Consider the following 26,122-nt stretch of genomic DNA (forward strand, 5'->3'; position numbering starts at 1 on the left):
CCCAGGCTCCTATCAAATTACTGCTTCTGCCCTGGGTCCCGGAGCAGGTGAGGTTTTGTGTGCACTCTTAGAGAGTGGAGTTACTATTTCCTCAGCCCTCTGGGACTCCTGAAAGTAAGCCCCACTGGCCTTCAAAGTCAAATGCTCTGGGGGCTCATCTTCCCAGTCCAGGACTCCTGGGCTGGGGAGCCCGACATGGGGCTCAGACCTCTCACTCCTTTGGGAGAAACTCTGCAATTGTAATTATTCTCCGATTTGTGGGTTGCCCACCTGGAGTTATGAGACTTGTTTGTATCATGATTCCGCCCCTCCTACCCATCTCCCTGTGGTTCCTTTTTATCTTTAGTTGTATATCTTTCCTGGTAGGTTCTGTGTTTTTGCATCAATGGTTGTTCTGCAAATAGTGTTTTTGTTGTGCATGTGAGAGGTGGTGAGTTCAGGATCTTTCTACTCTGCCATCTTGGCTGATCTGATTCATTAGACTGTCTTCAAGTGAATTAAGGAATGTGGTCTGGGCTTCTGTTTCACACATTGTATGGTGCCTAGAACTGAACACTCACCTCAGAGTGGAGTGGGATCATCGCTATACTTACTTGACAGGCAGTCCTTGTAAAAAAGTAGCTTGGGATCGTATATGCTCTCATCCCACTGAACGTTCATGTTGACAAACCTACATTTCTTTTTTTTTTTTATAAATTTATTTTTATTTTTGGCTGCATTGGGTCTTCGTTGCTGCGCGTGGGTTTTTCTCTAGTTGTGGTGAGTGGGGGCTACGCTTCAGTGCAGTGTGTGGGCTTCTCATTGCGGTGGCTTCTCTTGTTGCGGAGCACGGGCTCTAGGCGTACGGGCTTCAGTAGTTGTGGCTCGCGGGCTCAGTAGTTGTGGCACGTGGGCTGTAGAGTGCAGGCTCAGTAGTTGTGGTGCACAGGCATAGTTGCTCCGTGGCATGTGGGATCTTCCCAGACCAAGGCTCGAACCCGTGTCCCCTGCATTGGCAGATGGGTTCTTAACCACTCGGCCACCAGGGAAGCCCCACATATTGGAGAACTTTTAAATTGCCTTTCTCAAGTACACTGTCTCTGACATTGCTTATATTTATTTATTTACCTAATTCTCCTCAACTCCCCCCAAAATATTTAGTTTTTAGTGATCCATCCAAACAATGTTTTCCAAGACGCTTTAACTACTACCCTTATTTCTTTTTAAAATCTCAAAATACCTAAATAATGAATTCTGTCTGCTGAGTAAGAGCATATGAAGTGATTTATTGAACTGGTTAAGATCCATTATATACAGGTAGAAACCATCAAAATTGTACAGGGAACCATTAAGAATATTGATAAAGACAGTTTTACAGATAAAACGACAACTGGAAAATAGTTTTAACATACATAACATATAATTATGAAAAAAATATAGAACACAAATTGTTCTACCAAATAGATTCCAAGGTTATTTAAAAGTCTGCTATGCAAACTTTAAGTTGAAAAATGTGTTCAGTGGGGTTACATGGTTTTAAAAAAATTAAGCATAATGTAAAAATTAAGTTGTTTTTTTCCTCACTGCAAATGGGAGAGGAACCAAAACTTTTTACTCCAAATCTATACATTTTGAAAAATAATTTATATGTCTAGCACAAAGAAAGAAAATTGAGAATGTTTACAGTTCTGTAAACTATGCCTTTCAAGAAATGCAAACTGCATCAGTTTTAACAGTTAAAAATTGTGCAATCAGAAATAGACTGTTCCCTTTAAGGTACAATTGTACCTTCATTGGCTTTATACCTGAGCACCAAAGCTGTAGTTCTAAATGCCGTGTTGGAAAGCTATTCTGAAAATGAGTAAGAAATCAAAACTAGCCTGTTATTGTCAGGAGAATTAGGCACCAAGAAGGAGATTATCTCCTTAGAAATGCAGTATTAACAATAGAGAAGTTTCAATTAATTAAGCAGCTGACAGATCTCCTTGTGAACACAGCAAAGGAAATCCACATAGGATGATCCTCCATAAAGTCCTTTGTCTTCTACCAGGAACTGTCGGAAAACCATTTCTGGCTGTTCTCGCTGCTTTACTATCGTGAGCTAGGAAAAAAAACAAGTTAGCTGGTTATAAACATTTTCTGAATGTGGCTAAATTTTGTATCCTTCAATTTCACCAAAATTACATAATGTCCACTGTCTGTGAGGCCTTGGAGGATGATAGGAAAGTGCCTATTATCCAGAGTGGAGAGAGGCAATAACCCCAAAACCACAAAAACCAAGACATACAATTAATTATAAGTGGCAACAATGAAACATAAGCCAAGTGCTACGGGAAAGGCTTCACAATGTAGTGACTGTACCGAACCTTAAAGGACAGGGTGGGATTTCCTTAAGGAGGTGGGGGCCGAGCTAGCATTCCATGCGGGGACCACATACAAAAGACACAGTCCTGCCTGGTATGTAAACTAGCCCACACTTCTGAAAGGCAATGGGAGGTAATGCCTTTGGGTTTTTGTAGGGAATGTGATCCATTGAAGGTGTTTAAGAACAACTGGTTATGGTGCCTAGAATGCACTGGGGATATGAGGGAAACCAGACAGGAAGCAGTCGGAAGCATCTAGGTGGGAGATGATCAGGATCTGAATTAGGCAGTGTAGGTGCAAAGGAAGTGGATGAAAGAGAAAATGTAAAGTTCTTCAACCACTAAAATTAATAAATTAATTCTTCAAAAATATTCAGAACAATTTTTACACTGATTACATGTGGAAATGATAATATTTTGGATATACCAGGTTAATAAAATCCATTATCAAAATGGATTTTTTACATTTGAATTGTGGCTACTACCAAGTATAGAATTGCATGTGCAGCTTACATTATTGGACGGTGCTGCTCTAGAGGAAGAGGCACGTGGAGAAGAAACCCAGAAGAGGGTAGTCCGTCATGAATACTCTGAACCCTTCTACTTACTGCCTTCTTACTCACTCCTGTTTCAGGAATTCAGAGCAGATGATCAGAACGAATTTGATATCTGTTGAGCCATGAGCGTGGTTAATGGAGCCACACATGCAAATCACTGTCTCCACCTGCCTCCTGTATAATTCAGAAGAGCCAGGACATCATCTTACTTCCTTTCACGTGCGGAATCACCCAAAGGGCCTGCAGCTACTAGCTTCACGCCAGCTGCAGCGAGGAAGGTTTGTTACATATTGGCTGGGAGGGCCCAGCCCTCCCTACTGCTGCTTTATATAGGCTTTTTTTTTTAATCAAGTAGAATAATGTTGTCAACGTGGCTTGCTTTTTTTCCTTTGTGTTATTTTGGCCAGGGCCTTAGGCTGATAAACTCTGAACCAACCCTGAACTAATAATAATAATATAACAACTGCTGCTACCATTACAAGCCAGCTAATTCCATGTGGATATGGACACGTGTGATGTCTTGGCCTGTTAGCGCCAAGCCCTGGGAGCTGACACTGGAACAGCTGTGTGGATAGTCATATTCCACTCTGACATGGGGAAAGAAACGAACCCCTTCATGGAAACATCTCCAAAGGAGTTTAAGATGTGCATCCTGGTGAGCCTGAAACCAAGGCAGTTTTCTCTTTTCTTGTGTTTTCTCCACCTTTCACCAGGTAACACTAAGACCTCTGCCATTGTCCATTACCGGCAACAGCAATGTGGGTCCAGCCTCATTGTGGGTCCAAAACCTCAACATTTTGGTTTTCACGTGGTACTCACTGTAAAACCTTCTCTGATGAATGCATCTGGCCATCATGTGAAGTGGGAAATAGAATGGGGAATGAATTTCGGCCTTGGGGGAAACTCAACTATAAGGTAAAGTAATTAATATCCTGCTCTACCGTTTGAGTCTCTACAAAGTTGGACCACCCAGCACTTGTTGGTGGAAGGTCTCAGGGAATTGCATTTATAGAAGTGTGGGATATGCTGTCTTGACATGCTAGTGGTCTTCTCCTCAAGGGGATTTTCAGATGATACCCTGAAAATGTCAAGGATTTTACAAACAACAGATAAGTTTGCCACTGGTACATAAAAAAATCTGATTAAGTATTCAAGCTAAAATTATTTTATTACACAATTGCTTATATTTTATTTACATATCATATTTGGAGCTTACCCGAGATATTTTAGTAACCAAAGCTGACATGACCTTGATAAGGAGTTACTGGAGCAGGTGGGAGAAAGCAGAGGAGAGGAAAGGGTTTTTTTCCCCCCTGGAAGGAGGGGCTACTGAGCACAAGGATGATCCCCATGTTTAGTTTGGCCTCTTCTCTGCAAATGGGGTCAACTGTGGAGATGCAGTTGCTGCTGCTGGGACAAAGGTGGATCATCCTTGCTGTGCATTCTGAGTACCAGCGGTCTTCAATTTGTGTTTCATAAGACCCTAAGATTTCATTACATGTCTCCAGGGTGTTCAGAGAGTGAAGAACATGTTTATTTTGAACCTTCTCTGCCATCTCTAGGTCCTGTCCTAAAACTGAACCCAAGTAGTGATGTAAAAACAGTTCTGGAAAGGTTGTCCTTTCCAGAGATTATAGAGATTATAAAGCTCTATATTAGTTCAAATTTCCTAAGTTCTACCCAAAGTTGATGTTTGCATGCGTGAGTATCAATGGTAAAGAATGTTGACGTAAACTGATACCACATTTATGTTCCAGGGGAAAAATAGCCCCATAATATCCTGGCTCCTATAGAGGCCTGCCTTCAGGTGAGTGTCCTGTACCTCTGCAGGAAGTAGTACAGTAATAGACCACTGTCATCTGTACATTCCAAACTCCAGGAGATTCTAATATTGAGCTTGAGAAGGAAGACAGAGGCGAGTACATGGGATTTAGCGACAAGGCATAATTTTCCTGAGATACAGACATTTTAAACTCCTCCTCAAACTCAAAAAGGAGTCCTTAGACGGACTAGAATAGCAAAACTTTTCAGAGATAATAAATCAAAAATTATAAAATCCAAATACTAACAAATGTTCTAAGTAATTTTAAGCACTGATGGAAAAATCATTTCAAAGCCTGTTAATATTATCAATTGTTTCTAAGTTAATACTTAGTAAGATGACCCATGGTTAACCCATAGTGATAGCTGTTTATTTTTATATGTTTGTGATTGACAAGTAGGTAGATATACTTAGAGGTTAATGTGAGTTTTCTATCAAAAAATCACGTTATAAAAATATAGGACATGCATTTTAAAAGTTTGTAAGGAAATTTTTTTAAAAAGACTTGAAAAAGGAAAAAAATAAAATCTCATTCTTACCTTCATTGAATATGGCCGCTTTTGTTGGATAATACCCATTATCATTCTGAGTGTTTGTGAGTATGGGTTTCCCAGCTCAGGCAATGATGTCTAAATTTAAGAAATTCAAGTTTAAGTTTCAGTACAATTTCTGACATTTAGATAGAAGCAGAATGAGATTACTAGAATGTTAATGTTAAAAAACATCTTTCTAAACCATATACTGAACTCTTGGCTTAGTTCATTTACCTAAAAACCAAAAATATGAAAAAATGTACTAAAAATTATTCATATGTATCAGCATGCATTTCCACCAATGAACTCTCTTTTGAAAATAAAAATCCTTCCCTGGAACTTGACACATGTATATCACTGAAATGACACAAAGGGTGTTACGTTTTTTTACAAAGGATGTCTTTAATCCCTTTGCAAGATGGATATTTCAAGGCTATGTTGTGTGAGAAAAGGACACACTTTATTCCTTCAGCGGATCAGTTGCAGGACCCTGAGGCATTACCCCATTTGGAAAATGCTATCCAAATACCACTGTTTCAACATTAAAATAAACCACCAAATGTGATTTCTCAAAGGGAATGTGGCCTCTTAGATTTCCCTGAAATCTGGTTCATGGTGAACAAAAGATAACACCCAGCTGCATGTGGCCCCTGGGCGATGTGAAAGATCTGGACTTAGATTTCCTCCATTAAGACAGTAAAATGCTAATGCTTGCTTCTAAGCAAGAAGACACCAAGAGCTAATAGATCATCTTTGAGTTAGCCATTGAAAAAGTGAATTAGAACATTTTACCACAAAGTCACAAGTCTCAGGGAAAGATCATGGCCAATATTTTTCATAGGAGTTGTTAAAAAAAGCAGGAAATTCATTACTTATATTCACATTCCACTCCCTCTGTGTATTCTTTGACATTAAGACTGTTAAGATCTTTTTATTTAAAAAAAACACATAAGTATACTTCATACGTATGTCTCAAAGTGCCAACTGCCTCTAAAAAGAAAGCAACTAAGGATTTGTATATTACTACAAAACAAAGAAAAAATATACTTACTATATCTGTGTTGACATGTGCAAAAGATGGCACGTTAAATATTCCTTGGATGAGTTCTGGTGGGCTACTTACTCCCAACCATAAGAACATGTTCACACCATTAGCCAATAGGAATATTCCTTCTTCTGAAAGACGGCTCTCAGAGCAACGAATAGCAGCAGGTAATGTTGTACTCTTGACATCTAATGTGTGCTATGCAGGCAAAGGCAAGAGAGTTAGAAACTCCCTCTTTCTTCCCTTCCTTCCTTCCTCTCTTTTCCCCTCCCTCCCTCCCTCCTTTCTTCCCTTCCTTCCAGTACATATTTAATGAGTTCCTACTCTCTACTGGTCCTATCTACTACTATCCTACTAGTCATTAGACAATAATCCCTGCCTTGTACAGCTAACCATTTTCTGGAGGGAAGAAGAGACAACAAATAATCTAAGTTAAATATATAGAAATTTAGGTGGTGTTAAGAGTTATGAAGAAAAGAAGCAGGAAAGTGGGATAGGGCACGTCCATGGTGGCAGTGTTACAGTTTTAAATAGGGGAGCCCAGGAAGGCTTGTTGAAAAGATAACTTTTGAGTAAAGACCTGAGGGCATGAGTGGAGGGCCATGGGGATATCTGGGGAAGAGCATTCAGATGGAGGGAACAGCTGGTGCAGAGGTCCTGAGGCAAGAGCTTATCTGGGATGTTCAAGCAAGGAGGCCAGTGTGGCTGGAGTGGAGTGAGAAAGGGGAGAGTAATAAGATGAGTCAGACAGAAGGGAGGGCAGAGTAGCACAGGCAGCACTGGGCCAGGGCAGTAAGAACTTTGGCTTTTACTGAAATGCGAAATCCTGGAGTGTTCTGAGTAGCGGAGGGACGTGAACTGACAATTATTTTAACAGGATCACTCTAACTTCTGTGCCAAAAACAGACTGGAGGGGCAAGCAAGGAGACTTGTTAGGAGGGATTGCCGTGGTCCACAGGAGAGGTGATTATGCTTGAGTCTGGGTGGTGACATATGGGGGTGAAAAGTGGTCAGCCTCTGGATAATCTTGGAAAGGAGAGCTGACATGTTTGCTGATGGATGAGATGGGGTGGATGAGGAAGAAAGCAGCCATGGGTGACTGCAGGACGCTGGTCCTGAAGAACTGGAAGGAGGGAGGGGTGATAAATGGAGATGGGGAAGACTGCAGGAGAAGCAGGCCTGGGAGGCCCAGTCAGGACTCAGTTTAAGATGCCCGTTAACACGCTCACGGAGAGATGCTCGGGAGGCTACAGGCACAGACACGCCCACGGTTCAGGGCAGCGGTACTGCTGGAGATAGGAACTTGGGAACCATCAGTATAGAAATGTTGCTGAGAGCATAGGTAAGACCCCCCCAAGGGATTAAGTGTAGATAGACAGGAGAAGCTTCCCTGGACTGAGCTCTGGGGTACTTGAACAGGGAAAACAGGGTAAACTAGCAAAGGAAGCAGGAGAGAAACTGGGACAAACCAAGTAAAGAGGGTGTTTCCAGAGGGAGAAAACTGTGTCAGATGCTGTGGACAAGTCAGAAAAGAGAAGCACTGCCCACTGGATTTAGCAAGGCGATTTTAGTGGAGTGGTGATGTTCATGTCCCTAAGAGTTCTAGTTTCTCTGGCACATAGCTGATAATCCAATTTTATATGAAAATCAATTGTTAACAATTTACATCTAACATTCATATTGATTGAAAGGATCAATAGCTTTTTATTTCCAACTTAATTTAACTCTCCAATTGCACTGAGAGCCTGGGTACGAGTTTGGATACAGGAGTTAGAAATAAGCCATCAGCCTTCCCCCCTTTTATCCCTCAATTATAACTTGTTAGGTCTCAGGGGAAGGAGTCTAGTCAGAGAGTACAAGGGCATTCACGACATCAAGGATTACCTTTAAATAAGTAGAATACATTGCCAAGTAAACTCTCTGAGGACAAGGACAGTTCCTTCCGTGTACAGTGTAGGTAGCCTCAAATATATGTTGATTTGTAAACCCCTGATAGCATTTGCTTAAGACTAATCATAGCCATTCTGATTAAATGTGGTGACTTAGACATTCATATACTGTCAAAAAACAGATAACGTGTGCACGTGAAATCCCGTATACACACGTATCAGTTGCCTTTCATGCCGTAAGGCTGGATTTCTTCAACAACTTGTCGACTCACTTTTCAACCTGCCTATTCAACTGAAGATTACCAATTTGGGAATGAGGAAGGAAAAGCAGTCATCGGAAGGATTCCGTGAAGAACTCCTCAGGTCCGCCCACCACCCACACGGACCCTGAGCACAGGTTGAAGCGCATGCGCAGCTCGCCCAGAGCCCCGGCTCTCAGGCCCACACTACGCGTTGTGAAGCCATACGTGACTCGTAAGTTTCTTGTTAAGAACGAAATATTTCAGACATAACATATGGGAAGAGGCAAAATATGATTCCCTTCCAGACTCCTCTAGGAAATGCACCAGCGCAGTGTGCTTACTATTGGCCGAAGCTGTGGGTAGAAGAAAAGCTGAGAGTCGGCCACACCCATGGTCATGACCAGCTGCCTCTGGTAGGCCCGCTCATCCGTTGAGATCTCTGGTCTGCTGAGCAGCACACAGTTTTTTAACAAACAGTTCATGTACACTGGCAGTACTTTCATGGAATCTGGTAAAATAAGCTGGAAGAGAGAGACATTAGTTTCAGATGCTTGGTCTTTACCGAAAATCAACACCTGCAGCACTTTACCTGTAAAATAGAAAGGTTTGCTGTTGAGATTGTGGAGAGGATTAAATGGTAACCCACGTAAAGCACCTAGAGCACAGACACTGGCACAGAGTAGATACTGAGGGCGCGGCAGGTGGTTTTATTTTCTCTAGTGCTCTAGCAGCTTGCTGTAGTGCTTATCAGCACAACTCACGGCCGGCAGTGCCGTCCCAGCGCTAACTCTCATCTGCTGTGTGACACTGAGCAAATTCCTTACCCTCTCTTTCCCCCGGTTTTCTCTTCTAAAAAAGGAATAATAGCCCCTCTACTTCATGATCATGGGGTTGTTACGAGGATTAAATTATTTCTAATTTGTGAAGCACTTACAATAGTGCCGAACAGATAGTATCATATACATGTTTATTAAATAAAATGAAATAAACAAGTTATTTCCTAATCTGTATCACCAGCTTCTACCTCTTGAGTTCAAGAACAGCATTTCCAACTGTCCACGAGATATCTCTTCCTCTCTGCTCTTCATGCATCTGTTAGTCATAGACTCATCAGACATTGAATGAGTGCCACCACGTCACAGGTTCTATCAAAGTATCAAGGATCTACAGAGGAATGAGGCATAGTCCACATGCAAGATGTCTAATGTCTACTGGGGATGATATACATATAAAAGATAAACCATAATAAGGAAATTGCAATACCATATGTAGAAAATAAAACAGGAAGTGCTTCATGAATTTATTAGCTACGTAACTACTGTATGCTAACGAAAACTCAGAACTCCTACAATTCCACAAACGTACAAACATGTTCTTCCTGTTATGGTTCCTATTTTAGATACTAGAACTACCAGATGAACCCTAATTTCACTTTTTCTTTACCTTCAATTAGTACATGAATTCTTTCTATTCTACATTTATAATCCACCTGTACCTTCCTCTCCATCCTCTCTTTGGCTCATGTGACCTCATTCTGACTTCATTCTAACCGCCTCAAAGTACATACCATAAAGTGACGCTCCAAATAATAACACAATTAAACAGTTCTAGAAACACAACCTGATGGGTAAAAAAACTACAAATAATTTGTAATTTGTAAAATTACAAGTAATTTGCCTGTGTGTTTAACCTTCTTCCCAACTCAATTTTATAAATATGGCTAAGAATCAAGATCGAATGATCTGAGTGTCACTTCCTTCCATTTAACAGTAGGTCAATGGACAACGAAATATCCAAAAAAAAAAAAAGTATATATAGGAGATAATGATAATCTGCAAATAGAAATATCTGGTCTATAAATTCATGATTTCTTTTTAGCTTTCTATCTTAATGATGAAAAAGAATATATACTTTTCAGAATCCATACCAAAAAGGAAATTTTCCTCAGGGCTCTGTAAGGATTTATTCCTCAACTTAAATCCCTTTATCACAGGTCTCTTCTCATGATCTATTAAGTAAGGAATGTGTAAACAGAACTTACTTCACTGGTTCAGGAAAACATATTTCAGAACAATCCTACTTTGTAGTTAGTTTTCCCTCTCAACTTTTATCTCCTTTCAAAGAACCAAAGACAGTTAAATAAATTTATGTTTCCTCATATGAGGAAAAGCTCTTCTTGTAATTTGCTCTCTAGCATAAATTTTTTTTCTTTTTTTAGGTTGAGGAATAATCACTGTTCAACATTATATTAGTTTCAGGTATATATCGTGATAATTCATGTTTGTATATACTGTGAAATAGTGACCACAATAAATCTAGTTAATATCATCACCGTACAAAATTACAGAATCTTTTCTTGTAATGAGAACTGTTGACACCTGCTCTCTTAGCAACTATCAAATATGCAGTTCAGTGTTATTATCTACAGTCCCCATGCTGTACATTACTTCCCCAGGACTTATTTATAACTGGAAGTCTGTACCTTTTGAGCCCCTTCAACCATTTTGCCCACCCCCCACCCCCCAGGCCTCTGGCAATCACCATTCTGATCTCAGTATCTATGAGCTTGGTTTCTGTTTGTTTTTTAGATTCTACATACAAATGAGATCATATGGTATTTGTCTTTCTCTGACTTCTTTCACTTGTTTAGCGTAAAGTATTTTTATTTGACAACTATGGTACTGGAATATGTTTTCAGCCAAGGAAAATTAGGATTAAAAAAAAAAAAGAAAAAAAATATTATCCAAAGGTATAGGACACAGATCATGGTCATATTCCAGAGCCACGTGGCTCCAATACTATTTTGGGGCTAATTACCAGTTAGGCATCTTAGATGTTATGGATTAAGAATGTTCTTAGATTCCCATAGAGAAGCATGTATGTACAGTTTTTTAATATCGTCTTGCAGTTCACTGGTTGCTGCTCATTAATCAGGTCATATTAAGACAGTTTAGAAATTTGTTGTCCTGAAAACCACAAAGAGGCCCATGATGACACTATCAGGACTAAAAAATCTGATTAGAGGAGACTGGATTATAGAGGGCAGGGGGAAGAGAACAGAGGAGGTAAGAAGGAAATTTTATTATAAAGAAGAAAAATGGAGTTAGAGTGAAAGAAAACAGAGAGACAGTCTTAGTGTTTTTGAGGTGGGGAAGAAAATGTGGCAACAGATCGGCAATTAAAACCTTTCCCCACCTCCTTGATCCTCTCCATAAATAATGAAATTATTCTCAGGGAGAAAAAGTGTGAGTGAGGAAGGAGTGGAAATTCATGAATCCACAGTTTAATTGAATTTGGAGAATTCTCCACTTTGGGTTTTGAAGTAACAGATGTGGTAATGAAAAAAACGATTACTTTGCAGTTAAGTTCATGTGATTTGCCTTTTAAAGTCAGTGTACTCCCATATGATGTAATATATTTAAGTTCAGAACAGTAAGTTGTTAGAGTTAATGAAAAAGAATCTACATTGCTTATGTAAACTTAAAAATTTGTTTTAATGTTGTTTTTAATTATATGTCTTAACCCAGCATCTATCCTGTGACCCCCCCCACCCCAAGGTGGGTGTCTCCTTAAATTTTACACCTTAAGCACCTCTTCTGCATCAGCCTAGTGCTGGCCCTGGCAATTCAGTAAAAGCATATCTCCTGAGGTCCAGTATCATATAATCCAAGTATATAGGTCCTTAACAGTCTTGCTTTTGATCAAGGAAACTGGGCTCTATAGTAAAACAGTGGAATTCCTTTACGAATTTCTCCATGGAAATTATTTCTTGCAAGTGAACTATGGAAACCCACCAAATTTGAAGTTACATTCTCTGAGGAGAACCTTAAGTCCAGCCATTCTGTTTTTAAATAATGGTATATTTTAATATGTTATCATTATTAACAGTTTTATAATCTCTCCATTTTCCCCACTCCATGATGGATAATCCTAGGTTAAAGGCACACTTGAAATGTGCTAATGGAGAAAGAAAAGTCTCCAAAAGAACAGGAAGAATCTTTATCCATTTTTTCAGAAAAAAAATTGTCATCATAATGTTGTTACTCCAGAAGCAATTCAACTGCAAACAGATGATCTAGTAGTAGAGTCAAATCTTTTAACTTTAAACCAGCAGCAACCGACCAGTTTCATTTCTTCCCTTAATAGGCAACAGATCTTTGACTTAAGGTCTCTGAATCCAGTTGTTTTAACATTAGCAAATAAACTTCCTGAGAGGACACTAACTGTACCTGTTCTTCTTCAACAATCCTTCCGAAGTATGAGACACTCCAGAGACAGAGTATGGAAACACTCCATGTTTCCAGAGCTCCAAAACAAGTAGTAAAACTGGGGAGTAAAGTGGTCTTGGTTGGACTATATCCAGGTGCACCTGGGGGGCTTTGTATAAAGTAAACACGTGTGCTCTGAAACAGGACTGATACTGGAATTTACTGGAGTGGCAAGTCCTCTGAATAATAAAGAGAACTGACTTACACAGATTTAAGAGTTGATTTTGTGATTATCAACAGGAGACGAAAGAATGGATGGCTACTCTAATCTCTCCGGACAGCACAGAAAGGAATTTTTGTGAGAAGTCCAAGCTAATAACTATGTTTGTTTTAATTTCCTTCTTTACCCAGATTATGAATTTGGCCCCCAGATGTATCTGCACTATCGCTGCTGCTGAAGGGTTGCTTTGGGTGGGCTTTCAGATGTCACTGTCCACAAGGAATTAACCAGAAAGTTTTCCCATCTGTTGCTTACTGCCTTCTCTTTAATCCAAATTCTATACTCAGATATTCAATACATAACTATGAAAAATGGCATCTAGCTTTGATGGGGAAGAATATGAAAAAGAAAACAGATGCAAAAATAATGTGGACAAGAGGTTCTACCTTTTCTTTTTGCTTTTTTTTGTGTTTTGTTTTCACAAGAGAGAGTCAGGTTTATTTAAAGGATCTTCTAAAATTTCAAATTACTAGATGAGAGAGACAATTTTTTCAAAACTCTTCATACCTATTATTAACTTTTAAATATAAAGAACTCCAAAATTTATAAATTTTATTTGTTTATAAAAGAGGGGCTTCCCTGGTGGCGCAGTGGTTGAGAGTCCGCCTGCCGATGCAGGGCACACGGGTTCGTGCCCCGGTCTGGGAAGATCCCACATGCCGCGGAGCGGCTGGGCCCATGAGCCATGGCCGCTGAGCCTGCGCGTCAGAGCCTGTGCTCCACAACGGGAGAGGCCACAACAGTGAGAGGCCCGCGTACCGCAAAAAAAAAAAAAAACAAAAAAAACAAAAAAATATATATATATATAAATGAATCATTACTGCCATTAGTTCATGTCAACTTTGATTGTTAATAAATGTCCAAAAAGTATTTAAGCACTGACATTTCATAACTCTATATCCATCTTCATCCATGCAAAAGATAACCCCATTTATATTGACATTTCTTACATATAACATGCTTTTGTTTATAAATAATGTAGTGACCCTCAACACGTTTTTGGGTTCATGCATCTTGTAAAGCCACTAAGCGTTTTAATGTTGCTATAAATAAACCACAGTCCCCCAAAAATGGCATTGTCAATCTTGGTTGTATGGTTTACTATACAGCATCTAAGTGCCTGGAACATCATAAGCCTTTACTAGCACAACGCTGAATGAACAAGTAGGTGTTTGTAACACTTCAGCACCTGAGGACAGCAGGTAACTTACCTGGCTGGCTGCAGACGGACTAGCGCAATTCTTCCGGTAACAGGCCAACACGTGGGCGGTCTGATTAACCAGAATTTCCCTGATGACCTTCAAGGGCTGGTGTAGAACTGCTTTAAAAGCTACTTGCACAAAACAGTGAAAAGGGCATCAAAGGTTTAGCTCAGAAATTGATCCCTTCAAATAATAATAAAAAAAATTGCCCTTCAGACCACTCAGCAAGGGATAACAGCATTTAAAAATGTTCACGCCATGTGTTAATGCTCTCCTCTTGACTAATTATAATTTAGCAAATGAAGAACAATAGCCTACCTACAACAATAGGCAGGTAATTGGTCCAGAATTTTCCTCAGAATATTAGAAACAGAACTCTGCACACACACAGAAAAGAAAGACCAGTTTACTATCTTCTGATGTTCTGAATTCTTATGGGCTGGATTGCTCTTTCTTCTAAACCTTAGTGTAGCATTTCAGTTGGGGTTTGGAGCAGGGAGGGGAGAAGCAGCCAGAAAACTCCACCTCAGTCCCCTACCACTTCCTAATTATCTTGGTATGGATAAGCAAATTCAGTCTCACGCGAGGGACCATCTTCTGTTATCCTCATGTCCCAGAGGGCACACTCATACCATAATGAGTCTAAGTTATCACCTTCCTCAATTTCAACTCAGTCCCCCTGGGAAAGAAACTTTAAACAAAACTGGATAGCACGGCCTGACTCACTGCTGTCCTTATTAGTCTAGAGTTAGAAATGCTGATTATTCTCCTTCACCTTTGCTTTTACAAATTCTGAATTTACCCACCGAAAGTCTGCACTACCGCAGGACCTGTCAGCTACTAACTCGATTAACCAACGAGGCCTGGCTGCATTACCAGGCAAGGTATACTGCACCCCAGAATTAGCAAAGTGTTACCTGACTTGGCAAAGAAGTTGATAAGGGCATCAGTCTCGCAGCTCTTATAGAGATCAGCCAGCTGGGAGCTGCAGTTCAAGCCCAGATTGTGAATCCGAAGTCTTCTCTGCCCGCTGACAGTCGTGTAAAGCACGGCACACTGCAGAGGCAACATGGAGGGCACATGTTTTTCTGGTTAACATATTCACCCAAGCTAGCCTGACCTTATTTACATTTACAGAACAGTGTGTACGGCCAAAAGACCTCTAAACTTTCCTACAGGATTTTTTCTATTATTGCTAAAGACTGAACAACAACACATAAGGGAGGAATAATGACCAGTCATACACTGGGTTCTCATGTAGCATTTCACTGGTTTAAACTTAATGGGGCTGTTCACATGCAAATAACTGTGTGCATTTCCACAACTAGTCTACATTTCGTAGCTCAGATTTTATTACCAGGGATCCAGGTCCAGAAATAATACCTTCATGTTCTCATAGTCCTCCTCAAGGCTCACTTCGATTAAAAATGGACAACTAGCTTTGGTGAGGTACTTAGGTTTTATACTAATAATATATGCATACATTTCAAAAATGCAAACAAGTAACCATTTCCCCAAATAAGTGTGATTTTAAAATAAACATTAGAGTTTTTCCTCAACTTGATGCCAGTCTCTCTCCTTTGAGGTTGGTGCTCGTGTCTGAAAACTATGACCATTGGAATTTCTCCTGTTTTAATTCAAAGTCTCCATGGCTTCTAGTTTATCTTACTTGCTACAAAGCCAAATCCTATTGTTACTTGCTTCTGTTATGATAACACGTCTCAGCAATGGTGTCCCGCACACGGCAGTCAGGAATGCAGCAAACCAGTGAGTGAGTGGGTACTGATGCCTGTCATTCTGACCTCAAGTCTGCGGGGCTCTCATGCAAAGACATACATAATGGTTACTTCACATAAATAGCATATATGAATCAGTATGGAGAATACACCACAGAGTGCTCTAATCTACTGACTTTTGCCTTTGGAGAAATGGAGTTGAATTTCTTTATGGAGAGAGTAACACAGTTGATGGCCCTGGAGTCTCCCCTACTGATCACTGTCAGTAACAAACTACAAACCAAAAGATGGGAAGACATTTTAGATCACCTGGATTAAGGCTCCACTGTCTTCACTGAGTTTGTCATCATGCTTGAACTCCACAGTCACTGCCTTGTCACAGTCAATGGCTGCCATCTCTACATCGGTGGTGTTGTTCATATAGATGCCACCAAAGAAGTCAGTGGCTCTGAAACCTAAGGATGAGGGAAAAGGGAAATTTTGCTTCTCCTTATTTTACTGTTACTTTCTTTGTTGGCCTGTTAATGAGTTTGAAGAGGAAACAATTACACAACAGAGACCTGAAAAATAATAAAAACGAGAAGTACCTGTGCTGGTACGAACCCTCATAATAGCATCAAATCCTATTTTCTTCTCAATATCATTTCTGAGGTCATTCAAAAATTGCTGGCTGTCCAAGTGCACCTAAAAAATAAAGTATGATCACGCCCACCAGGTGGCGGCAAAATACTTAAAATAACAATTCTTTTTTAAACAAATCTTGATTAAAACCTACTTTATCCAGAAATCTCAGAAAGGGTTCTGAAAGCTTTTTCAGTGTCATTTCATTTATAATCTTTGGTCTTATCAAATCCCTCATCTAGTTCCTAATATAAATATGTAGCTAGGCAATGAAAAATAACTGCTTTCATCAAAATACAACTAGATGATGAACACTGTCATTTATGTTGGGGGAACACTCGTTCCCCCTCCATGTTTCCCTCTGGAGGTACATAACTTAGAGGTGCCCCCCAACCTCTTCTCCTCAGGGGAGGACAGGTGACTTATCCAATTTCTAAGCTTGGGAAAAGGAACTGGGCAGGCATAGCTCGGCCTCTTCCACATCTTCTTTCTGGGGAAGCAGCCTGCCTGCAGGAAGCACACGCTTCCTGGACCTCAGTACAGCAGCAGGAGGCAGGAGTCTGCAGGAGACGCTTTTGTCTGTGCCGCCTCGTGCCTCGGTGTAAAGTTTGTCTCACTGAGGGGAAAGCGCTAGCAAGCCCGCTTGCCCACAGACCTAGGTCCGTTCCAGGGCTGGCGTTCTGATCGTCTCTTGACTCTGTCTCTCAGTTCAGGCTTGGAGGGGGCGGGAGGAGTATCATGAACGGACCCGCCCCATATCATAACACTTTAAAACAAATATATAGTCACTTTTAAAAACAGTACCTTAAATATATTTAATATAAAATACCAAGATTTTATATTAAATATATTTCCCCCCAACATGGAAGCTTAACATTGACATTCAACTCTGAGGCTGAATGAGTCAATCTGTGGCCATACCTTAGGGAGCAGGCAAGCAATTCCTAACCATCTGTCCATCCTTTTCCATCGGACCTAGAATTTACATGTGTCGGCTGCCCACAAGGGGGCACAGATTTCTCACAGATCTAAGCACCAAAAGTAAACCAGCAGTGGAAAACCGAGGCAAACAAATTGCTGGCCTTTACCTGGAAATTGTTGTACTTGTAGAGGGTTCCTCCCGTGAGCTGAGGCACGAGACCCAAGGAGGCCACGTCCACGTACTGACTGGGGAAGAGGAAGAGCGTCACGCAGCAGCCGTGAGCCACGCAGTCCTTGGCTAGAGGGTCGTAGACATTTGTCTGGGGCTGGAAAAGGATCTGAAGAAAAAGATACACAAAGGGAAAAAAGAAAACCACGTAATGTTTCTGGTTTCTGTTTTTAATTTCTATTGAATTCTCACTGAAGTTTTTTTTTTTTTTTTTTTTTGCGGTACACGGGCCTCTCACCGTTGTGGCCTCTCGCGTTTTGGAGCACAGGCTCCGGACGCGCAGGCTCAGCGGCCATGGCTCACGGGCCCAGTCGCTCCGCGGCATGTGGGATCTTCCCAGACCGGGGCACGAACCCGTGTCCCCTGCATCGGCAGGCGGACTCTCAACCACTGCGCCACCAGGGAAGCCCCTCACTTAAGTTTTTTAAATGAATTTTTTTTCCCAGTTAAATGCAGAAGAAGAAGTGAGCCGTGATAATCATCAGTGCAGAGGCCATGTGTCGAGCACCCTGTGCGCCAGGCGTGTGCCGTGTTTAATACACGTATTTAAGGAAGCTGATGTTTAGTCCTCCCTTTGACAGACCGAGATGAGGCAACTTGGTTGGTGTCACGTGGCCGCGGCTGGATGCTTACCTCACGGTTTATCCTTTCCCCCGACTTGTCCCCACGGCTACACTGCCAGAGAGGGTCTGAGCAAAGCATATTTTGAGCCCCAGGCACGTCTACTTCACGCCTTGGGAGTGCTGTCATACGGGACCGTCCACTACATTCGCCCTCTACCTTTATCTTCTTTCTGCATTTCCCCCCATTTCTTCCATTCCCCTAATAGTCTTATTACTCAGTCTCTTACACAGATTATACATGAAAAAAGCTTGAGACCTTATCTTATGTCAGACATCAGTTTTTCTAGGAATATACAATTTCCTAAATTATTTACAATTCAAAATTTTCCTACAAAATACAATGTCCTGGATTTACACATTACATGTAGCTTCTCCCCCTTTCCTATACAAAGCACACACTCCCTCTCCCTTTATTCCATCTTAAGAACTGACATATGGACTTCAAAGGGCAACTGTTTACAAATACCTTCTCTTTGTCCGTATTAATCAGTTTTTTGTCATCTCTGTTTTTGAGCTTCCCTGGTGCTTCCGCAGTTGGCAAGGAGGAATGGAAGATGAACAGCTTCCCGGGACAGTCAGCTGCCTGGGGGGAAAAAAAAAAGAGTCTTGGGTGGGAAGTTTCATTTTAAGGGACTCAGGAAAGTAAAATGTAAGCACTTTCTATGAGCCAAGCACTGTATACATCTCATTAATACTCACAGTAACCTTGTGTCTTCCATAGATTGGAAAACTGAGGCTCAGGGAGGCTAAGTGATTTGCCTAAAGTCACACAAGTTATAAACGAAGGGGCCAATTTTTTTTGGGGGGGGCCACACTGTGCGGCTTGCAGGATCTTAGTTCCCTGATCAGGGATCGCACCCGGGCCCACAGCAGTGAAAGCACCAGGTCCTAACCACTGGACCACCAGGAAATTCCCCAAAGAGTCAATGTATAAATGTAGGTCTCTATACCATGATGCTTTAAACACCTATTAAAATGATGTGTCCAGGTAAAAATACTTTCTCATTTAGCCAACAGTAGTCTTTCAGAACCAGGTAAATCCCCTGATGATAGGATTCCCAGGATCATGATGTAATACAAGCTCTTCTTTGAAATCATTAGTAAACAGATTAAACCTGAAGGGGTACTTCAAGGAAGAATGCACAAGAATGCAGCGGTGGTGTGGCAACAGCAGACACAAGGAATCAGCTATCAGGCAAGATGACAAAAGGAAAAAATGCAGGATCAACATCACACTATCTGTAGTCCCTGGGAAGCAACAACAAGCCCAGGGAGGCTCCATGAAAGTCAAATCAGCATTAAAAATATTTAAAATCTCATTTAGGGAGCTAAGAAGTAACGTACAAGAAAAATTTACTGAAATTAAATGATTCAGTATATTGCTCCTCTCCCATCTTGCCTCTCTCCAAACCATCCAGGCACACTGTTGCCTTGAAATAATTTCAAGGCAACTGTTCTGATCACATAGGTGACTTTTCTCCTCAAGACTCCTGAAGGCTTTCCATTACAGGATAAAGTCCACATTCCTTTATTTGGGTGGGAGCAGGAAGGCCGGGAAACAGTGAGATGTGTTGCTACCAACGTTCCTTCGCTGTGTGCAGCTCTGCACCAGACCCTTCGCGCACATCTCTTATGTAATACTCACAACCTGGTGACAAAGGTAGTATTGTCTGCATGTTAAGGATAGGAAAACTGAGGCCCATCCAATCTGGCGAGGTCACACAGCCTGTGAACAACAGTTTTGAGGCCCTTTGGAGTTTAGTCTGAATCTGCCTTTCCAGTCTAATCTCGCCCCTGACCATCCCCTGCACTGGAAGTTGCAGCCACACAACCTTCTTGCTTTCCTGGAACACACCACGTGCTTTACACACCTCCGTATTTGTTCCCTCTGCCTGGAATCCATCTTTCCTTTTCCTTGGCCTGGAGCTGTTGTTTGCACATTTGTGTGCCTGGGTCAGCTGCAAGATGTGAAGTCATTTGCTACTAATAATAAGGTACTTGGGTTTGTGAATAAGTTCCTTAAAAAACAAATGAAGAGAATTCAAGGCTAGCCCTGTCTTAATGTGTCTCACCGAGTGACACTGTGATATGCTTTGTGGAGTGGGTCCCAGCTGACACCCTGGGGAGGGTGTGTAACCCATGCCCCATCTTGTCTTTGCTCTGTGGCCAGTAGTGAGCAGTGACTTTATTGTTGCCCAAGTCTTTTACCGCAAATTACTGATACATAACAGCATTAATAAGAAGGAAGGCAAGGCTGAATGAAGAGCACGGACAGTTACGGACCCTCCATGTGTATACACACCACATAGGAGAAAGATGTCTTCAACACTTTGGCCAACAAAGACAGTAGTTCCAATGACCAAATCCAAGTAAAAGTTCCAGTAATATTGATAATAACACGTTAAATATTTTGCAATTCTATGACTAAATTTTTTTCATTTCTATCACTTTTATAAAAGTACTTTTAATTTTAATCCAAGTAGCAGAAAAGGTATAAAACTTTTCTTAAAAGTCTATCTTTTCCCTGACTTTTCATGCCTCGCCTGCCCAATTCCCCTAAAGAATTCATTGTCAAAAATTCTTCTATCGGGCTTCCCTGGTGGCGCAGTGGTTGAGAGTCCACCTGCCGATGCAGGGGACACGGGTTCGTGTCCCGGTCTGGGAAGATCCCACATGCCGCGGAGCGGCTGGGCCCGTGAGCCATGGCCGCTGAGCCTGAGCGTCCAGAGCCTGTGCTTCGCAACGGGAGAGGCCACAACAGTGAGAGGCCCGTGTACCGCAAAAAAATAAAAAATAAAAAATAAAAAATTCTTCTATCATCTAGATCTTCTGTACTCACAGACGCACTGTAACTTTATACCACAGTAGTTAAAAGCATGGGTCCTAGTTCCTAACTGCATGGGTTAGAATCCCAGCCATTTTATCAGCTAAGTGACACTGGGCAAAATATTTAACTTCTCTAAGCCTCAGCTACCTAATTATATGATGCAGGAAAAACAGTAACTACAAAATATTGTCGAGAGAATTCAATGACCCAGGACATGGTGTTAATCATAATTACACATACATGATTGCCTAGTTAATACTACCTATGGAGTAAAACTCTGAAGGAAAAAAAAAAAAGTACAATATTGAAAAAAATAAAGAAGCCATATTTATCTTTTTTCCTTATATAATGGCTATTAATTTCAGATTTATTATTTCATTAATCACATCCTTATAAAATCTTTTATGAGTAGCAATAAAAGAAAGAGCTCCTATGGCATTATATGCTTTATAATCCCTACAAAATTTATGTTTTTACCAAAATCTGATTGTGCCCACATAAGTGCATCATGTAGGGTTAGACGAATGACATGTCATTCTTATTATGGTGGAAACAGGTTGAGAAAGGCTGGCCTGGAGAACCCATTGTTCGAAATTCAGCTCCGATATCCTTTCCTCTGAGAGATGTGTTATTATCCCCCTCAGCAGAGCTGGTTGCCTCTACCTCTATGTCCCTACTCTGCTTTGTAAATAAGACTTTTCTAGAATTAATGACACTGTGTTACAACTTTAGGTATTCTACCCTAAGTCTTCCATGGATCACAGGCTCCATGAAAAAGGAAGGACCTTGATTTTTCTACAGTGTATTTCTCCAAGGCCCCTGCCCAGGGTCTGGTACCTTTCGCTCTATAGACGCTCCATACATTTTTGTGGAAGGAATGTTGTGATCTTGAATCCAAATTTAAGCATATATTAAGACAACTGAAACATAAATTCCCCCCACCTAATGATATATTTGAAGCATAACCACTAAAGGCCATTTCCCTCCAACATTTTGCCAAACTCTATTTATCTAGTTTTATGGGGGAAGTAAGAGCTAACTCAGAAAACTGTTCTGAGGCCAACTTAAAAGACAATGCCAGAAATTCACATATAGTTGAGTTATGAGTGTCAGATTTTGAAAGAGATGCAGATTTTGGAAGACTATATGGAAAAAAAAGACACTAAGAGTACAAGAGGCTGTGGACACGGAAGCATGTACAACAGAAAATAGGGAATGGAAACCTTTAGTTGGATAGTTCAAGGGATTTTGAGAAAGTATGCATCAGAAGTTACCAAACAGTCCCTCTTTATCTTTGTGACAAATTAGCACATGTTTCATGTTAGTTTTTGTCTACTGTCTTCCTTTGCTTCAAAAAGTTTATTACAACTAATTATATATAGATTTTACTTGGCATCTAGCTGATAGAAAGTAGAGCTATAATTCAAATGGGGGAGTCCAGTTCTAAAATGTCTCCACTTGGACACAAATAAGAAACATTGCACTCTGATGCTTTCTCAGTTTCTCCTCCCCTCCACAGAGAATGAGACTCTCAGCTCCGGCCTCTCGTGCAGAACACCCTGAGCTCCTCGGCTGACTTGCTGCGGTCCCGGACTTCCCAAAGTTACTCTTTGCTCTCCCCGCCCACCCCCTTTATTTTTGGGAACATAAGCAATGAACATCACACATGGTATTACAGAGTTACATCTCTTCTACACTATGAGCAACTTAGAAGCAGGGACAGTAGCCCTCACATTGTCTTAACAAAACACAGGCATTTAATCAATCTTTGTTGATTGAAAGAATAAGTGAATGAATGATGTGGTCTCTTCAGTATTTAGATATTACCCTGCAAATTCTCAAAAATGTTAGCTCTTACCTAATAATGACTTCAGGCAAGAATTTTAGTACCCTGTATATGTTATACAAATTTAAGTCTTAGCCACACGGGACCTGAAAAGATGATGAGATGATGTGACGGTCACAGGCAGCTAAGCTATCATACACGCATCAGACATTTACACACATCAGACATTTACACACACACACACACTTTTATCTTATTTGGAATTTTTTTTCCTTCATCCAAACCTGATAAAGTTGCTACGAGGGAGAAAGTATCAAATTGTACTACAGCAGTGTCTGCTCTTATACAACGAATTATAATCACCCCGAATCTTCTTGGAAGATGCAGAAGAAACCTTTTTCATTAAGGTTATTTATGGCAATGGTCTATTTATACAAAAAAGTTTTGAGGAAACAGATGATTAAAGGTACATATATAATAGAAATGCTAAGGCAAATGTAAAGAACTGGAAATCACTAAGAAGGTCAGGGAAAAGAAATCGTTATATTAGAATATCTACCCTAAGTAGTATCTTAGTAGTTAAAGCTAAAAGAAACATTATGCGTTAGACTGCTTATAGCAACCGACTCTAGGAAACCAGCTAGCGAATCTTTCTACATGTAAAGAGATTGAATCATGCAATAAGGTCTCCAGTTAATGTTCTACACAAGAAAGAACTTTCTTCATAGTGTTCTTTCTTAATTTAACCATTAATTAACAGCTTAGGGCAAGACATTAAATCAGAGTTAAACACAAGCGTTCTTAGTGCAAGTGTAATGTGAAGTTGTACCGGTCAGGTATGCAATTTTCTCGTGAGTTAACTTAATGTAAGGATATTCCAAGAGATGGCAGAATGAATAACAATTCTTTATGCTGGTGGTTCCCAAATATGGATAATCAGCAGAGCAAGCTGGGGAGCTAATGAATCAGGCAGGATCTCTGGAAGTGGGGCCAGAGATCTGCATTTGAAAAAAGTACCCGCCCTTTAATACGTGACTCCACGACTTGGGGCATGCCTGCCTTCCCGGTCTTCTGCAGCCGTGGAGTCTGTGTGAAGACGGGCTGGGAGAGCGATCTGCCAGCAGGCACAGGGCAGTAAGCACCACTAACATTATGTCCAACAGTGTCATTTTATAAAGGTAGCTTCTTATCTTCATATAAAGACAGTTCTTGGGGCTTCCCTGGTGGCGCAGTGGTTAAGAATCCGCCTGCCAATGCAGGAGACACAGGTTTGAGCCCTGGTCTGGGAAGATCCCACATGCCGCGGAGCAACTAAGCCCGTGTGCCACAACTACTGAGCCTGCGCTCTAGAGCCCGCGAGCCACAACTACTGAACACGTGTAACACAACTACTGAAGCCCGCGCGCCTAGAGCCCGTGCTCCACAACAAGAGAAGCCACCGCAATGAGAAGCCTGCACACTGCAATGAAGAGTAGCCCCCGCTATCCGCAACTAGAGAAAGCCCGCGCGCGGCAACAAGGGCCCAACGCAGCCAAAAATAAATAAATAAAATAAATTTATAAAAGAAAAAAAGCTATAAAAAAAGTTCTTTACCTTCTCTAAAGGGGAGTTCATTCTACTTTGTAAGAATAATGCTACTTATTTACTTTGGTATTTGTAAAGTTATTCTGATTATATTTAGATATTAGTTTCTTCTCATCTTTAAACTTCAGTGTAAAAGTACATGCTACTCTAACATTAAAAATTGAAAGTATAACAAAAAATAACATGCAAAAGACATGAAAGTAGATTGACTGAAATGCACTGGCCTCTGGCAAACGACAGGCAGCTGAGAACACTGACAGCGCAGTTATCATGGTACTGAGCAACCTCGAAGAACATCATGCTTAATAAGAACACAGTGGTTTTCAGTCATGTGTCATAATATCACATTTTAGATACGTGGAATGCGTGTACACAAGGTGCTTTATATATTTTTTCTTTCAAGGCGGCTATGCAGCCTCTAGACCTCTTGTGGACTGCCAGTGTGGAACCCACTGTGACAAGACAGTATTTGCTCCCTTTTAGAAACGATATATTCGTTTGAGCTGGGATTCTGGATGCGTGTTTTAATGAAGCCTGTATATTCTTTCATGGATGAAGCTTCCTGTGTGTGTGTGTGTGCGCACGCACGCATGTGCCTATCTGTCTTCTTTAAAATTTATTTACTAGCAACTAAAGAAGAGCCATGCCGCACTCTTCTTTCCACTCTACTGTCTTAACTAATGATTTATTGGCTTATGAATATCCACTCATCTTTCAGGCATGAGCACGTGAATACAATGTTACTCCCAGTACTAACTTCTCAGAGTAGAAAGACTTGTAGCATCATATATAACTTATCACGTATCAGGAAATTTACATATGAATTTCTAGACACCTTAATGGAGGAGAGAACAACAACAGTTGCAAAACTGTTTCATATTGAAACAGAAGATATTAGTCTTTAGCAATGTGGAATAAAATAGAAATTCCCAAGTCTTTCTGTAGCCCAAACAAGGATCACTGCTGGCTTCCACGGGATGAAACTTAACATCTCCAAATCGCTTTCTGATGTAAAATTTATCTTGAATTTTATGTTAAATTAACTTGTATTGAGGCTTTTTGAGGGATATCTACGAGTCTCTGATCCCATAAGTGAATACTCTGAAGACCAAAGAACCCAGGCAAGAATCACTATGCTGGATCCAGACTATCATGTTTGGTCACAAAATTTATGTGTAAGTATTTCACAAACTTAATTCTGCAGGGTTGTTGTTGCTGTTTGTTATTACTGCTAGCCATTTTATCTTAAAAAATAATTCAAATGTAACTTTAATAATAAAATTTAAAAATCAATTTTAGGAACTAGCTGTCTGGGCCAAAGTGGTTTGACTCTTGTGCTAAGGTAATAATGATTAAGAGTAAGCACTTTCCAACCATTCTGCCTTCCTCAGATTAATGTCGTTATTACTATGAAAACGACCAGAGTCCCTTGGGCTCAGCTTCCCAACCAGAGAGTCAGCCAACCCCACTCTGCTTCTGGCATTCAGCAAGGCCCCAGGCAGCATTCACTTCTGTCACTGAATGTGACGACCTTGCCCGTGCATGTTTGAAAACCCCAAGGAAGGAGAGAGATGGAGATTTTTCTTTTCATATCTGGTAGTTCAGATACTGTTGAAATAATTTAAAAATAGATCATATAAAGTTCACATAAAAGCCAAAAGGAGGAGCTAAACTG

General features: G+C 40.7%; 1 protein-coding gene across 4 annotated transcripts in view; it reads right to left on the minus strand.

Moving 5' to 3' along the window:
* Positions 1–1,245: 1,245 nt before the first annotated feature.
* Positions 1,246–26,122, minus strand: part of SEC24D (SEC24 homolog D, COPII component) — a 111,220-nt gene continuing 86,343 nt past the window's right edge. For 2 of the 4 annotated variants that reach the window (XM_027103602.1, XM_027103603.1), the window contains exons 14-23: positions 18,717–18,833; positions 17,566–17,736; positions 16,444–16,540; positions 16,166–16,311; positions 15,038–15,176; positions 14,130–14,248; positions 8,772–8,951; positions 6,306–6,497; positions 5,261–5,350; positions 1,246–2,080 (exon numbers count right to left, since the gene is read on the minus strand). In XM_027103602.1, the coding sequence (XP_026959403.1) occupies positions 1,940–2,080; positions 5,261–5,350; positions 6,306–6,497; positions 8,772–8,951; positions 14,130–14,248; positions 15,038–15,176; positions 16,166–16,311; positions 16,444–16,540; positions 17,566–17,736; positions 18,717–18,833 (1,392 nt within the window). In that variant the 3' untranslated portion in view covers positions 1,246–1,939. The remainder of the gene's footprint in view (positions 2,081–5,260; positions 5,351–6,305; positions 6,498–8,771; positions 8,952–14,129; positions 14,249–15,037; positions 15,177–16,165; positions 16,312–16,443; positions 16,541–17,565; positions 17,737–18,716; positions 18,834–26,122) is intronic. The other 2 variants (XM_027103605.1, XM_027103604.1) reach the window with 1 other exon arrangement.

Source organism: Aethalodelphis obliquidens, unplaced genomic scaffold, assembly GCF_003676395.1.
Source record: "Aethalodelphis obliquidens isolate GAN/ISIS:26980383/991018 unplaced genomic scaffold, ASM367639v1 scaffold6, whole genome shotgun sequence".
Classification (NCBI taxonomy): Eukaryota; Metazoa; Chordata; class Mammalia; order Artiodactyla; family Delphinidae; genus Aethalodelphis; species Aethalodelphis obliquidens.